General features: G+C 35.7%; 1 protein-coding gene across 1 annotated transcript; it reads right to left on the reverse strand.

Moving 5' to 3' along the window:
* Nucleotides 1-8,659: 8,659 nt before the first annotated feature.
* Nucleotides 8,660-10,176, reverse strand: LOC142179805 (uncharacterized). Its single transcript, XM_075250681.1, has 3 exons — nucleotides 9,685-10,176; nucleotides 9,146-9,487; nucleotides 8,660-9,043 (listed from the first exon to the last, which is right to left on the reverse strand). The coding sequence occupies exons 1-3, from the start codon at nucleotides 10,174-10,176 to the stop codon at nucleotides 8,660-8,662; spliced, it is 1,218 nt and encodes a 405-aa protein (XP_075106782.1).
* Nucleotides 10,177-12,030: the final 1,854 nt, after the last annotated feature.

Below are 12,030 nucleotides of genomic sequence, written 5' to 3' on the forward strand. Positions count from 1 at the left end.
AAAGACCAAAGGAACGAAATTTTTCCAATGAGATTCTTATACTGTAAAGTCGTATCAGGTATATAGGAGACATTTTATATACTCGTTCCATTCAATCCAATTTATGTGAACATATTTGATTGAGAACGGAGTTTAAAAAAAAGAAATTTAGAATTTATGGTCCTAAATAATTCAAAAAGGGGTCTAGAGTATTTATATTGTTATAAAAGTTTTTTATTAAGGGTAGAATTGTAAGTTTAAGCAAAATTATTTCCAAATTTAGAAAGAGGTCATTCTTTTTTTAACCGACCAAAAAGAAAATAGATTCACATAAACCGGAATGGAGGTAATACTTTTTTTTTTCCAATTGTTTCTTTTCATTTTTTTTATTTTTTTCAGAAATATTCACCTAGTGAGACGATTGGTGGAGCAGTATAGGAAAAGGAAAAAGGACTTGCACGTGGTGTTCATTGACCTTGAGAATGCTTATGACAAATTCCCGAGGAATATGCTATGGAGATGTTTGGAGGTTAGCGGAGTCTTGGTAGCGTACATTAGGGTGATTAAGGACATGTACGAAGGTGCTAAGACTCGTGTGAGTACTGCGGCGAGGAGACTCGGAACATTTTCATGTGGAGATGGGGTTGCATCTAGGGATTGGCCCTTACTACGTTTTTGTTTGCCCTAGCATTGGATGTGCTGACACGACACATACAAGGGAAGGTGTCATAGTGTATGTTATTTTCTTATGACATGGTACTGATTGACGAGACGCGAGAGGATGTTAACGCTAGGCTATGTTTGGAGACAGACGTTGGAGTCCAAAGGTTTCAAGTTGAACATGTCGAAAACTGAATACTTGGAGTACAAGTACAGTGATGAGAGGTATGAAGAAGAAGTGGGGGTGAAGATTGATACTCAAGTTATTCCCAAAAGAGATAGTTTCAAGCATCTTTGGTCTATAATCCAAGGCAATGGGGAGATTGACGAGGATGCTACCCACCACATTGGAGCGAGTTGGATGAGATGGAGGCTAGTTTCGGGGATTTTATGCGATAAGAATGTGCCACCTAGATTTAAGGGCAAATTCTACAAGGTGGTGGTTAGACCGGCTATGTTGTATGGAGCTGAGTGTTGGGATGTTGAGATGGATGTGTGTGCATACCAATATAGACAAGATTATGAATGAAGTTATTAGAGATAAGGTGGGAGTGGCATCTGTGGAAGACAAGTTGCGGGAATAGAGGCTGTGATGGTTTGGGCATATAAAGAGGAGAGACATAGATGCCCCGGTCAGGAGGTGTGAGAGGTTGATCTTAGCGGGCTTGAGGGAGGACAAGGGTAGGCTAAAGAAGTATTGAGGAGAGGTGATTAGGCAGGACATGTCATTGCTTCACCTAACTAAGGACATGACTAGCAATAGGAATGTGTGGAAGTCGATGATTAAGGTGGTGGATTGATAGGTAGTTGTGTGTTTCTGAGGGGCGAAGGTACATAGTCCTCCCTTTGTCGAAAAATTACACTATATATATAGGTAAAATAATATATGTTAAAGGTATATAACATATATTGAGCATTCTTTATCGGGAATTTTGTTTACTTATTTCAAGTTTGAACACCCTAAATAAAATTCCTGACTTCGCCACTGGTGTTTCTCCTAAGTTTACTAGCAGTACTAGTAATATTCTTGTATTCTTTTATTCTTAGTTTTTTATTACTTGTTATGTCACTCGTTTCCATTACCTTATTATATTACTGTTGTTATTACTTGTTGCTTTATTTTTACCGTATCTTAAGCCGAGGGTCTATGAAAAACAGTCTCTTTGCCTTTATAAGGTAGGGGTAAGACTGTGTACGCACTACCCTCCCCAGATCTAACGTATGAGATTAAACTGGATTTGTTGTTGTTGTTTTTGTTGTTCTTTTCATTTTTTTCCTGATTTAAATTTTTTTTTAATCACATCAATCGTGTTTCCCTCGCACAATTTAACTGTTTCAGTCATGCCAAAGCTTCGTCACCGATTAAAGGTATTTAAAATACTGATTTTGAGATATGTTCAAAATTTCAAAAACCCGTAAAATAAAAGAGCAGATTGTCAAAATCGAACAAATAAAAGTGTTAATCAGGTTATTTGGCCAAATTTAAAGTACAGTTGACCAAATCCCTTCGTTCAAACGGGGCAAACTATTCAATTTCGTCCTTTTGCATAATTAGGCAGTATAACTTAGTTATATTGACTACATAATGTCAGGGTAAGATTGTTACTTAAAAATAACTTAGTTATATTGACTACATAATGTCAGGGTAAGATTGTTACTTAAAACACCTATAATTATTTTATTTTTAACTTAAACACAGACTTTTATTAGATTGAATTAGTAACCAGCAAGTTTACAATAAAGAGCATATTCCCAATAGGAAGGATCTAGCATAATTTCTAGATTTTCCTGCCAAACAATAAGCAACTAAACCAGAGAAATATTAAATGTGCTTGCCTCTTAACTTAAACTAGAGAAATATTAGCAAAAAACGGCAATCCTCTAAAACACTCCAAACTCCGTAAAATCTTCACTTAGAATTTACAAGAAAACACAATTTCGTGGCCATCACATTTAATTATATCCGGGCTATTAAAATGTTGAATCACATTCAAACACCTACGATTATGAAAGCACTCTGTTACGGTAAAAGCATTGACTATGAACCAAAAGTCCCTGGAGCAGTTGGACTTGAAGTATTAAATTTAATTAAATTATACAGTAGAGTCGTTCTCAAAAATAATAACCGATAAAATATATATTTTGTATATATATAATATATACATACATATATATATATATATATATATATATATATATATATATATATATATATATATATATTATATTTGGTTAGTGAATACAATTATTTTTAATTACAATGTATTATTACTAATTATGACCCAAAATTTTCTCAAGGCGTATCTAGAGTAGTTCTTTTTTTTTTTTTTTGGGTGCAAATGAAGGGAATAGATGAACAACCTATTTGGCAAAGTTTTTGGGAGGCTAAAGATGCTTATTTTAGATAGTTAAGGTGTTTGGCCAATATTTTTGAATAGTATGAAAAACAAGATGGACTATTTCAGTGGAGTATTGCTCTTTTTTTTTTTTTTTTTTTGCAAATTAAATATTTGTGTTTCACTTACAAGGAACGACTTATAGTTACTTTTCAGTTTAATTTGTTTTTGCTTTGAAACATATGTAAGTATCGGATTCGTTTCTTTTTATTTTTGGTATAGTACAATATAAAAAATCTCATTGAGAAGATCAAATATAGGTCCAGTATATGTTTTATTTTAATCGAAATTGTATGTTTGAATTGGTCCGTTATTATTATTTTTGGTAGCTAAGTGGTCTGTTATTAGAATATAGAACATATAGTTTGTCGATATTAAAAAATGAATGAAATGTGAACTTTGAATTTTGAAATGTACGTAGTAGCTTTGTATACGTATATCAGATTAATCATATATTGCGAGGGTAAGACCACTGGCAGAGCCATATTGAAGCAAGGGGTGTCAAACGGCACCCCTTCATCAAAAAATTACACTATTTTGCTAGATAAATTTCTTTTATATTATGTATATTTAGTTATTTACTATACGTTGACTCCCCTTGACTTTTCGATGTATATAATTATTTATATTTTGACATCCGTTGATGAAAATTCTGGAATCGCCACTGGGTAAGACATGATTTGAAGCTAGAAGTTTTTGTAAAACTACTAAATGGCACACTAAAATTAGTCTATTTTCTTTCCAAATTTCAAGCAATAAAACTAGTCTGGGCAAAATCGTATGCTTGACCTAAAAATGTAAAAACTAAAAGTATTCACTAATTGATTACATTCTTTTCTTTAACTATAATTTTGAGATTAACAATTGTTATAAAATTATTGATTCTTTTCTTTTCGTGTTTTTGTTAACATAGCAAATCATTTAGAGCAATTAGTAACAAAATCTTAAATGGACATTTAACAATAGATTACATGCTTTAGTGTTGGGTACTCAATATATTTATATCCATATTATAGTATTTTCTGTTTTAAGTCATGTTTATATATATTGTCATGGAAATATTTTTCAATCGTGGAATTGTCAAAGAATGAATAAGTAATTTTTGTGATATATTCCTAACATGGGTCAATCAAACATTAAATACTAAGTTGAATTATATTTCATGTAGAGTACTTTTAAAACTATATTAAAATATAATGGCGAATTTTCAAACAGGATTAAAGGATATTTAAGAAAATGAAATTGTAATTTAAGAGGCAGCGGAATGACTTCTGCTAGACGCATAATGGCATAAGTCAACGCATTAGTCAATAGTCACTATACGAGAGCGGAGAAGTCCATTGCGTGGATAACTGATAAAATAAATAAAAGGTATAGTATTCATTATGGTTGTACCTAATATTGGGTTTTCGTTAATTAAATAATGTAAAATGAACCAATGCTCATTCTTTTTTATTTTAGTTATTATTTATTCTGGCTCCTCTTTTCCTACCTTCCCCTGCAAAGAAACTTCTTTCCAAAATCGTGAAGTTACGCCGAATCAAATCTTAATCGTGCATAAACAGAGGACTATTCCCATGTGAGAACATCCTTTGGAAGCTACTAGCATTGTTAGGCCTATTTGTTTAAACTTAAAACTTAATAGAGGTATAAATCTATCATTCAAATATCAGCTTATCAAGTGTATTTAATGTTTTTCTTTCACCATTATTTTAGCTCTTAATAACTTTTGAATTATATAAATTTTGAATGCGAAATACATAAACAACCCCTTTAAGTTGTCCTTAACTATCAGACAAATACTTTATTTGATCTATTTACCATTTAGACACTTCAAGTGGCTATTAAGTGTATCAAGTAGACATGTCATGTTGACATGACAAATTACGTGTATTTTAGTTGCATTTGGGCGCGTGAGGCTTTTATCAAACTTTTTTTTTTTAGCAAATATATTACTAGGTCATCAATCTAGTAGGTAATATATTAAATAAATCCCAAATTGGGTCCAAAAGTTATAAAGTATCCCATCAAACAGGGAAGTTCTGAAAATAGTGAAATGTAGGTAACTAATACAGAATAAGAAATGACAAATGTAATCTATGTATTACAAAGTATGCACTCGAAAGTGTCTAGCTGAAGTAGGCTTGTGAATGTAGACGACAATTGCAAAAGAATCAATGAAGCACCACAAATCTCTCACTAGGCGCCTGTTCTTGCATTCCCAAAAAAAGGAAGTCATTTATGAATCCACAACAGCTATGCAAAATGATGTAATACTTGCTTGTTTTAATATGGTTGAACCCGAGTTACAAATATCTGCTCCAGGTCAGAAGTTTTGATAACCAAATGTGTGTTCAGTGATTTGATATCCCCAGCTTATTTGCACATGTTGTCCCATGTATTGTTATTGTGGTATGTCGAACCAGCCCTAGCATTCGATCTTTGTTATCAGGTTGGAGGTGATTTTTTTGATGTAGTCACAGCAGCACAACATAATGATAATATAAAATAAATCACGATGGAGATGGGCATAAGTCACTTTAGCCAAAAAGAGAAAGACTTATGTATTGCTCCTGTGAAAACTGGACTGTATCTTCACCTTTAGTGATACATCAACCAAAGATTGAGCATTATGAAATGCTAATACCACTGAGTATCGAAACATCTCTAGGTTGTGAGAAAGCACGTCAAAGCACCCAGCAAAGTCAGTCGCCTTGTGTGAAGTTTCACATTGAGGAGACCTTGTACCCTATATGTGATAACTCTCTAACTTGTAGTCGTCTGATGTCTCTTTGAAGCAGCAATAATAATGTCTTGTGGATTGACTGTACAACTTGTTCATGCTGTGAATTGATGTTCTGTTGGTGCAGTTGTTGAAGTACTTGCAGCTGTAGCTTTACTGAACACTTCTGAATTTTTGCTGTAGTAACCAAAAAGCATTTGAGGCTCCCATGTCTGTATTTCTTTGCACCACTCGCAACTGGTATAGGGCCTAAAGAATCGATATAGCCGCAGGAGATTGATACCTGCAGATGTCTCAATAAGCTGAGCATATATCTGGATCCTGCAAAATGTAACAAACATGTTAGGAGGAAAGTTCCTGCTCCTAGGTTCTTGTGTGTTCTGGGAATAGTGAAGAAGGGTAGATAGTGAGTGATGGAGGAATGTTGTGGATGCTTCATCTGGTTTGAACTCTATATTTTGAAATAATACAGGAGGATTAGAGGAAGTTGTAGGGCATCGGCTGAAGCAGATGAGTGCTTGTGAATGGACCTGCGAGGCGCTTTTGACCATTGAAGTATCCTCAATAGATTGAGCATTGTGAATGCTAATACCACACACTGAATATACCCCAAATGTTTAAGCATAGAACCAGAAAACACACTTTGTATCACTATATTATTTTTACTATATTTCCATCTAGCATAGCAGTCTTTAATGGAATGATTCCTTTCCCCCGTTGGTGATGCAGAACTGTAAAGCATAGTATTTTCCATGAACTGTTGGATATTGAATGATGCCTTGTTGTAGTGTTGTTGTTGTTGTAAGTTGAAGAACAACCCCCAGAATGAGAATGGTGACATTCTAATACCACTGTGAAGTGATACTGCATCAAACAAACAGCTAACGATTGCAGAATAAAACCAGCAATATAAAGTGATGTGCAAAAATAGTATAGCTTGACCATCCTTTGAACTGATCTGCAGTTAGTGTATTCATAGAAGCATACTGTCATTCGCAGCTCTACAGAATAATTTTGGATATGTGATGACTCTGTCACGATGGAATGGGTGTTGCCATATCTGTGTATCGTTGGACTTGAATAGCAGCATGCAAATTGATGCCTTTCTATTCTCGTAAAGAGTGCAGTCCAGTGCATATACAACAGATGTACTACGTCATTATAAATTAGCCAGATGTGTCTTGTGTACCTCAATGCAAAATGCTTGGGTGTGTGAATGTGTAGCAGGTTATTGATTTGAAAACTGAAGTAAAATCTGTGCGTAATCTTGTTACGCATCATTATAACAATGTCAATCATGGAAAGTATTTCTGTTTCTTGTGACCCTAATACTTAGATTAGGGATTTGACTCTTGTCTTGATTAATCAGTGTCTTTCCAGTACTAGAAAATTCATTGAATGATTGGAATTCTAATGTACCTGCAAAAGAGAAAACGAGGTTAGCTAGAAAATCAGCCACAATGTTTCCCTCCCTAAGGACATGCTGAAAAAGCACGTTGAATTGCCCTTTCAATTCCTTAATCTTCTTGACTTTATTGGAAATTCACCAGGGCACCTCCCAATCTCCCATTCTCCTTCAATGATCTTCTTCATAACCATTGAGTCTGTCTCAATGATCAGAGGGTGAAGTTCCATTTGAAAGCAATATGAAAGCCCTTCCATAATTGCCTTTGCCTCTGCGACTATATTTGTTGTAATCCCTATCTGTTATGTTTTGGCAAAGACCACATCACCAGCAGAATCCCTCACACAAAAGCCATATGAGCTAGGGCCTGGGTTACCCCTAAACGCGCCAACAGTGTTGCACTTGAACCATCTCTCAAAATGAAGCTGCCAGGTAATTCTTTTGGTGATAACAACTGGTTTATAAGCTTAAAAAAACCTAATCAAATCTGACCAAAGAAGAGGTATACTTGGTAGCCAATGAAACCTTAGCTTGGCAAGATTATGAAGTGTATTTTTAACCTCATGCACCACCCTTTTAACAGAAACTATTTTTCCTCCATGCTTTATAGTGTTCCTCCTCTTCCAAAGTTCCCAAGAAATAATTGCTGGTGCAACCGGGAAGAGTGGCTTAAGCTTAGAACAACATTCGGTATTCCACCAAGCTCTAATCACCTGATGAATCTGTATCAGGTTGACCACAATTCCAGCGGCGTGTATAAAGGATTTCCACACTTGTGATGTTGTTGAGCTGGTAAGGAAAATATGTTGTAATGTTTCTTCTTATGGTGAAAAGCAATTCCAACACTTCAAAACAGTTTGATAACCATTCCTTCTCCATAAGTCATCTGTTGGTACTTTCTTTCTACATAATCTCCATAAGAAAAATAAAATTTTGAAGGGTAAGCCTTTAGTCCATATTGATTTTTGTTCTGGATTTGTTCGTTCTCTATGCTTCAATATGCGCCATGCATTCCCAACTGTAAATTTACCTAATGATGTTGGCATCCATATAGGTGTGTCCCAGTATGCGACTGTATGTCCAAAGTCAATTTCTTGCCTGATGTGGTCAGTTATGTCTTCTAGGAATGTTTGATCCAGCAATTGATCATCCCAACCATTTTTTGTTCTTAACTCTGCCACTTCATGTAACTCTTCATTGATATTGAACCCTGGTGGTACATGATGGTATAAGGGTCTAAGTCCAGTCCAATTTTCATGCCAAATATTTGTGGATCCATTGTTTAATTGCCATAGAATTTCATGCTCAACCTCATCTCTTGCTTCTAACATTTTCCTCTAGATATGTGATCCCTTCCTGAATTGCACTACAGTTGGTATTTCCTTCTTACAATATTTATTCCACATGAAGCTTGACCACAATGACTTGGATGTTCTGAATTTCCACCACAACTTTGCAAACAGTGACTTCGAGATGTCAAAAAGTGATATGAACCCCCACTCCTCCTTCTTCAGTAGGGAGACACAAGTTGAGCCATTTTGTCCAGTGCCTACTTCTTCCCTTATCAGTGGAACTCCAAAAGAATCTAGAAAATATCTTGTGTAACTGTTCAATAACATTGTTAGGAGGATCCAAGACTGAAAGTATGTGAGTAGGTAAACTCTGAAGCACACTAGTTATAAGTGTTGCTTTGCCTCCAAAAGACAACAGTTTCCCCTTGTAAGAGTGTAGCCTTACCTTCACCTTCTTAGTGAGGTCGTTACAGTAATCCTTCCTTCTCCTTGTGTAAAACATTGGACACCCTAGGTAAGTGAATGGGAATGTTCCTTTTTGGAAGACAGTGATAGAACCAACTGTTTCCTGCAAATTCCTTGACACCTTTGTATGCATTTAGTAAGAGCTCTTTGACTTATTAATCAATTGTCTAGAAATATGTTCGTAGTTTGTGAGCACGTCAACTACTTTCTTCAAAAAGTAAGGATCAACAGATGAAAAGATTATAGTGTCATCTGCGTAAGCCAAATGGTTTAATGGATCTGTCCATTTGGGAATTCCAAATCCTTTGAAATTCTTGTATAAGAACAGATTGTTCAGTGATCTTGATAGTACCTCCGCAGACATAATGAACAAAGTAGGAGATAGGGGATCACCTTGTTTCACCCCTTTGCTGGACTTGAAGAACCATGATGCTTGGCCATTGATTAGCATTGAGTACCAGTTCTTGACCAATAAGTTCATTATCATGTTGAAATGCTCTGCAACCCCATCTTCCTCAAAATATGTAGAAGATATTTCCAAGAGACCCTATCGTAAGCCTTCGGCATATCAAGCTTGATTACAAAATTGGCCGGTTTCCCCCTCAACCTTATGTCGGTGATAATTTCTTGTGTGAGCAAAATATTTTCAAATATACTCATGCCTTTAACAAATCCAGATTGATTGGGTGAAATCAAAGAGGGAAGTATTTTCTCTATTCTGTCATGTAATACCCTAGATATTACCTTGTTGATGAAATTACTTAGACTTATTGGTCTTAAGTCTGAGAATGTTTGCACTTGAGGTTTCTTAGGCAGTAGAACCAGATTAGTGTGTGTTATGGATTTTGGGAGTGATGCCCCACCATAGAACTCCTGAATCAGCATGTAGATATCTTCTCCCACAATGTCCCAGCATGTTTGGTGGAACAATCCAGTGAAATCATCTGGTCCACTTGCACTATCACCAGACAAAACAAATACTGCATTCTTCACTTCATCTATTGTAGGATATTTGCACAACTCCAAATTCTGTTCAAGTGTTACCATAGTGGTATCCCCTGATTGTGTAAACTGGTTGCTGAAGAACTCCACTGCTGCATTAGCCATAAGTTCTTGTATTTCAAGCCAATTACTATTCGTGTTTTGTATCCTCTTGAGTTTCAACTTTTGCCTCTTGATGTTTACATGATTGTGAAAGAATTTTGTGTTTCTATCCCCTCCAGCGAACCAGTTCATTCCTGCCTTTTATTTCCAGTATTATTCTTCAAAGCTCAGGTGTTTTTTCAATTATGCTTGTGCTTGTTGAAGTACAATTCTATTTTCTATAGTTGGTTCCTCCTCAAATAGTATCTCTTTTACTCTGACGTATCCTCCCTAATTTCTAGTTGCTTGAAGATATCTCCAAAAGTAACTTTACTTCAGTGTGAAAAGGCAGATTTCACTCTCTTTAATTTCTGTTTGAACATCAAGAAAGGATCCCCAATAAAATTTGCGACCCAGTTTTGCTCGACTACTTGTTTGAAGGTGTCATGCTTAGTCCAGAAATTGAGGAACTTAAAATGTTTTACAAATTGCATAGACTTCTGCCCACACGTCATCAGCAATGGCGCATGATCTGAACCAGTCCTTATCAGGTGTTCTACGTCTGTATTTGGAAAGAGATTCTGGAAGGAAAGGTTGACAAAGATCCTATCAAGTCGCTTGAAGATGCATTGTTAATTTGGTCTGTCGTTCCACCAAGTGAATGGACTGCCCTTGTAACCAAGGTCAAATAAACCACAAGAGTTTACATAGAATGCAAAGTCTTCATATTTATGTGGGTGCACTGATAGTCCTCCTATATTTTCATCTTCATATAAGACCACATTGAAATCACCTCCAACGGCCCACGGCATATCCATATCACTAGCCAAGTAATATAAGTAGTCCCATAGTTCCAACCTTTCAAGTGCAGAATATTTGGCGTTTACAAAAGTCATGATGATATGTCTTGATATTTCCTGATGAAATACCTTTATAGCCACCTGCTGCTCGGTGTCCATAATCAATTCCCATTATAAACCAGCTTCAATGAATAGCCAGATTTTTCCATTGATGTTCGACATAACAACTTCCATTCCAAGTCTCCTTATATAGGTTTGAATATACTTACAGTTATGGAAAGGTTCCATAAGTGCAACAATTGAAAACCTATGTTGTCTCTGCATATTGATCACTCTCTAAAAGGCCTGTTGAGTATTCACGGACCTTATGTTCCAAATGAGAGACTTTATCATCATTTAGTTTGTGAGGCTGCCCTTCTAGGCAAGATTCTTTTTGATTGTTGACTTTCTTTGTGTTGGCCTTGTTTCTTTGGTTTCTTTCCAGATTTATCCCCTGCCCTTGGAGATAAATCAGCTTCCCTTGCTAATAACCTAAAGTTTCCCGTCGTGGATTCATCATCACATTCTTCCTCAAGTTGTTCAATGTCAACCACTAGTTGTTGCATGTTAACCGGTGCAACATTGTGAGTTACCAGATCATGTAGGACTTGTAAAGGTGTTTTCAAGGGAATGTTGACCTCAATTTGTAAAGCTTGTCCAGTATCTGAAGCACAGTTTAATGGAAGTGGATCAATAATGCTATCTTAATGGGGGTATCATAGCTTGTTGACAGTTATTTCCATTTGCCTCATTAATCATTAAATGATTTTGATCTCCTTCTGTCAAATGTTGTTGTATCCTCTTTAAATGCAACTCATCTATAGAATCCAAACTAGGGTGGTCTGTTGATATGTGATGCTGAATTGTTGTTCTTGTGGTTTCTATTGACATGGCATTAGTTGTTAAAAGTTCTTGAGAAGATACTGCAATGAATGGAATCTCCCCAGGGGTACTATTGGTGGTTGTGCTTGAGTTGTTAACTTAGATTGCATGTCCTGTATGTGTACTACACTATTGGTTGTCAACTCTTATACTTGCATTTGTATTAGACCTGAGTTCAGAATCCTCGAATTCATCACTCCCTATTTGTTTATCAAATCTTGTAGTTCTAGCGGATTTTGGTGATACCTTAAATGTATGAGAAAGTATCTCTTGACATGAATGATTC

The sequence above is a fragment of the Nicotiana tabacum genome, chromosome 4 (assembly GCF_000715075.1).
Source record: "Nicotiana tabacum cultivar K326 chromosome 4, ASM71507v2, whole genome shotgun sequence".
Taxonomy (NCBI): Eukaryota; Viridiplantae; Streptophyta; class Magnoliopsida; order Solanales; family Solanaceae; genus Nicotiana; species Nicotiana tabacum.